Raw genomic sequence first — 2,562 nt, forward strand, 5'->3', positions numbered from 1 at the left:
GAAAGAGTGAATGGATTGATGCTCTATTATGCAACCTCAACCATAGCGTCGGATGGAGATTTGCTCTCTGCTCAATGGAGAATAAGGTGAGTTGCTTAAATTAGTAACTATTCGACGTTTACACTGTATTTTTTCCGACTACCCGATTTACAGATGTATTATTATATATCGGTTTCTATTCTCATCCCTATTTCTCCTCTCTTGCGACATTCAGGTTCGAGATCATGCGAGGAAACTTTTGGAAAAGCATGTGCAGAAGCCATTCTTCGACGCTAGGTAAGATTCTTTGGTGTTATGTGATTGATGATTTGGTCGGTTCATCGGTATTTTACATTTCTACCTTTCTTGAAATGATGGGCATGAGTTATATCAGATTTACGTGCCGCCCTTTTTATAGTTACGGAGGACCTGCCCCACGAATGAGCGTTGAGGATTTAGAGCAAGGGAAAAAAAAGCAGAACTAAATAGCCTGAGATATGAAAGAGTGGTTGAGTGACACCTTTTATCTCATAAGGTAAATTCCTAGTTTTCATTCTCGAGCTTATCGATACCAAGGATCAACTCATAGACATGATTTCGATTTGGCAAACCGAGAACTTTGAATCATAATTTACCGTGGAGAAACGTCTTTTTTAGATACCCGACATGAACTAGACAAACATCCTTTTCCATCTTGTCATTTTTTCGTGGCTGAAACAGGTGTGAGAATGATTCACTTCCGAATATCAGTTGGGTTCTCGATCTTGCAAAATATGCTGTCCTAAGGCACGGGATACGGGGGCTTGTGATAGATCCTTACAACGAGCTCGATCATCAACGTTCTCCGAGCCAGTGAGAGTGACAAAAACCAGTTTTTAACTCGATATAGCTTTTTTCCTTTCCAATACACTAAGGCCCCTTTTTCTTTTCTTTTTTCGATTTCTGCAGGACCGAGACTGAATATGTAAGCCAGATGCTTACGAAGATCAAACGTTTCGCCCAACATCATTCTTGTCATGTCTGGTTTGTTGCTCATCCACGACAGTTGCAGAACTGGAATGGTGGTGCACCGAATCTTTACGATATAAGCGGAAGCGCACATTTCATTAACAAATGTGACAACGGGATTGTTATTCACAGAAACCGCGATGAAGATGCAGGACCTCTCGATTTGGTCCAAGTGGGTATCTCAAATCTGTCAACTTTCGGCGTTTTACGTCGAAATTTCTTGTTTTTTTGCGCCTCCCGAGAATGATTCTGATCTGCCCGGGTTCTAACTTTTTACGTTTCAGATTTGCGTGAGGAAAGTACGGAATAAAGTTGCGGGACAGATCGGCGATGCATTCTTGTCTTACGACAGGTTTGTCCCTTTTCCCGAAGCAGTTTTACGATGGATCTGTTGATAGTAAACCCGACCTTATCGTTCAAGAAACTGAATCAGGAGTGTATAGACTATGTTAACTTGGATTCGGGCTCTTATAACCGATCTGAAACTGTTTTTTTAGTTCGGTTTCGGGAAAGATGAACCTATGAACTCATCCATGGCCTAAACCCTGACTGAACGAAGCAAACAGAGAAAACTTGATCTATCTTGTCGAAATTCGGTACAGATTACAGAACATGGCAAAAGTAGATTTAGATGGTTCAGTTTCGATTCCGGATATCGTTCTCTGAGATGAATGAATGTTTTGACAGGGCGACGGGTTTGTTCTCCGACCTCGAGAAGAGGTAGACGACTGAAGGAAAAAAAAAAAGACTGAAGTCCAAAATCCGGTCGGGTGAGTTTATCAAGAAGGGATGTACAATATATGTGTATGAATCGGGGGAGCGAGGTTTTGTTTCTCGGGAAAGAAAAAACCCCGAAAACGGGGAGGCCTCGACCGTCGCTTAGGAGAATCTGGTTGGAGAAAGTTAGTTATGGCAGTTGATATGAGAAGATATGGTGGTGTGAACTTCTTAGGTTTGATGTTCATTGTTCAGACAGAAGACTGGCTTCAGTTTAAAGAACAAAGGTTCCCATGTATTGTTTATACTCTTCTTTGTTATTTTCCTTTCAAGGTTGTCATTTTAAATTCAAAAGGATATTTAGTCATGCCTTCTTGTGTGTATATATATATATATATATTAGGGGTTGGCAAACCTTTCGGTTATTTCAAAATTGAATCGAACCGATTGAAATTATATAACCATTTAAATTTAATTATGAATTTTTTAAATCTAAAATAACCATAAATGAATAAGTCCAATTCGCGTTAATCGTAATTGAATATAAACTTTTGATTATTTATGTACCATCGGATATGTGCTAATGTAATTTGAAAAATGATCATAACCAGATTGTTTATATAATTTTATAACTATACTATATAGTTAAAGTGTGGTTTTTAATATTTTTCTTCAAAACAATATTTCAAAATTTGTTTTCATTATTTATTATAATCGAATCTCACTAAATTTTTATTTGATTACAATTTTAATTAAACATAATCAAATCGACCGAATTGATTTAAACCAAATAACTATTTTGTTATGAATTTTTAAAATTGATTTAAACCAAATAACTATTTTGTTATTATGAATTTT

The 2,562-nt window shown here is 37.2% G+C and overlaps 1 protein-coding gene across 1 annotated transcript in view; it reads left to right on the plus strand.

Annotated features, from left to right (window-relative positions):
* Positions 1 to 2,075, plus strand: part of LOC104798583 (twinkle homolog protein, chloroplastic/mitochondrial) — a 5,473-nt gene extending 3,398 nt beyond the window's left edge. Inside the window, exons 14-21 of the mRNA XM_019200691.1 lie at positions 1 to 86; positions 215 to 276; positions 398 to 445; positions 479 to 514; positions 700 to 831; positions 928 to 1,159; positions 1,272 to 1,339; positions 1,675 to 2,075. Of these exons, the coding sequence (XP_019056236.1) occupies positions 1 to 86; positions 215 to 276; positions 398 to 445; positions 479 to 514; positions 700 to 831; positions 928 to 1,159; positions 1,272 to 1,339; positions 1,675 to 1,711 (701 nt within the window). The 3' untranslated portion in view covers positions 1,712 to 2,075. The remainder of the gene's footprint in view (positions 87 to 214; positions 277 to 397; positions 446 to 478; positions 515 to 699; positions 832 to 927; positions 1,160 to 1,271; positions 1,340 to 1,674) is intronic.
* The last annotated feature ends 487 nt before the right edge of the window (positions 2,076 to 2,562 follow it).

The sequence above is a fragment of the Tarenaya hassleriana genome, unplaced genomic scaffold (assembly GCF_000463585.1).
Source record: "Tarenaya hassleriana unplaced genomic scaffold, ASM46358v1 Cleome54, whole genome shotgun sequence".
NCBI classification, from domain to species: Eukaryota; Viridiplantae; Streptophyta; class Magnoliopsida; order Brassicales; family Cleomaceae; genus Tarenaya; species Tarenaya hassleriana.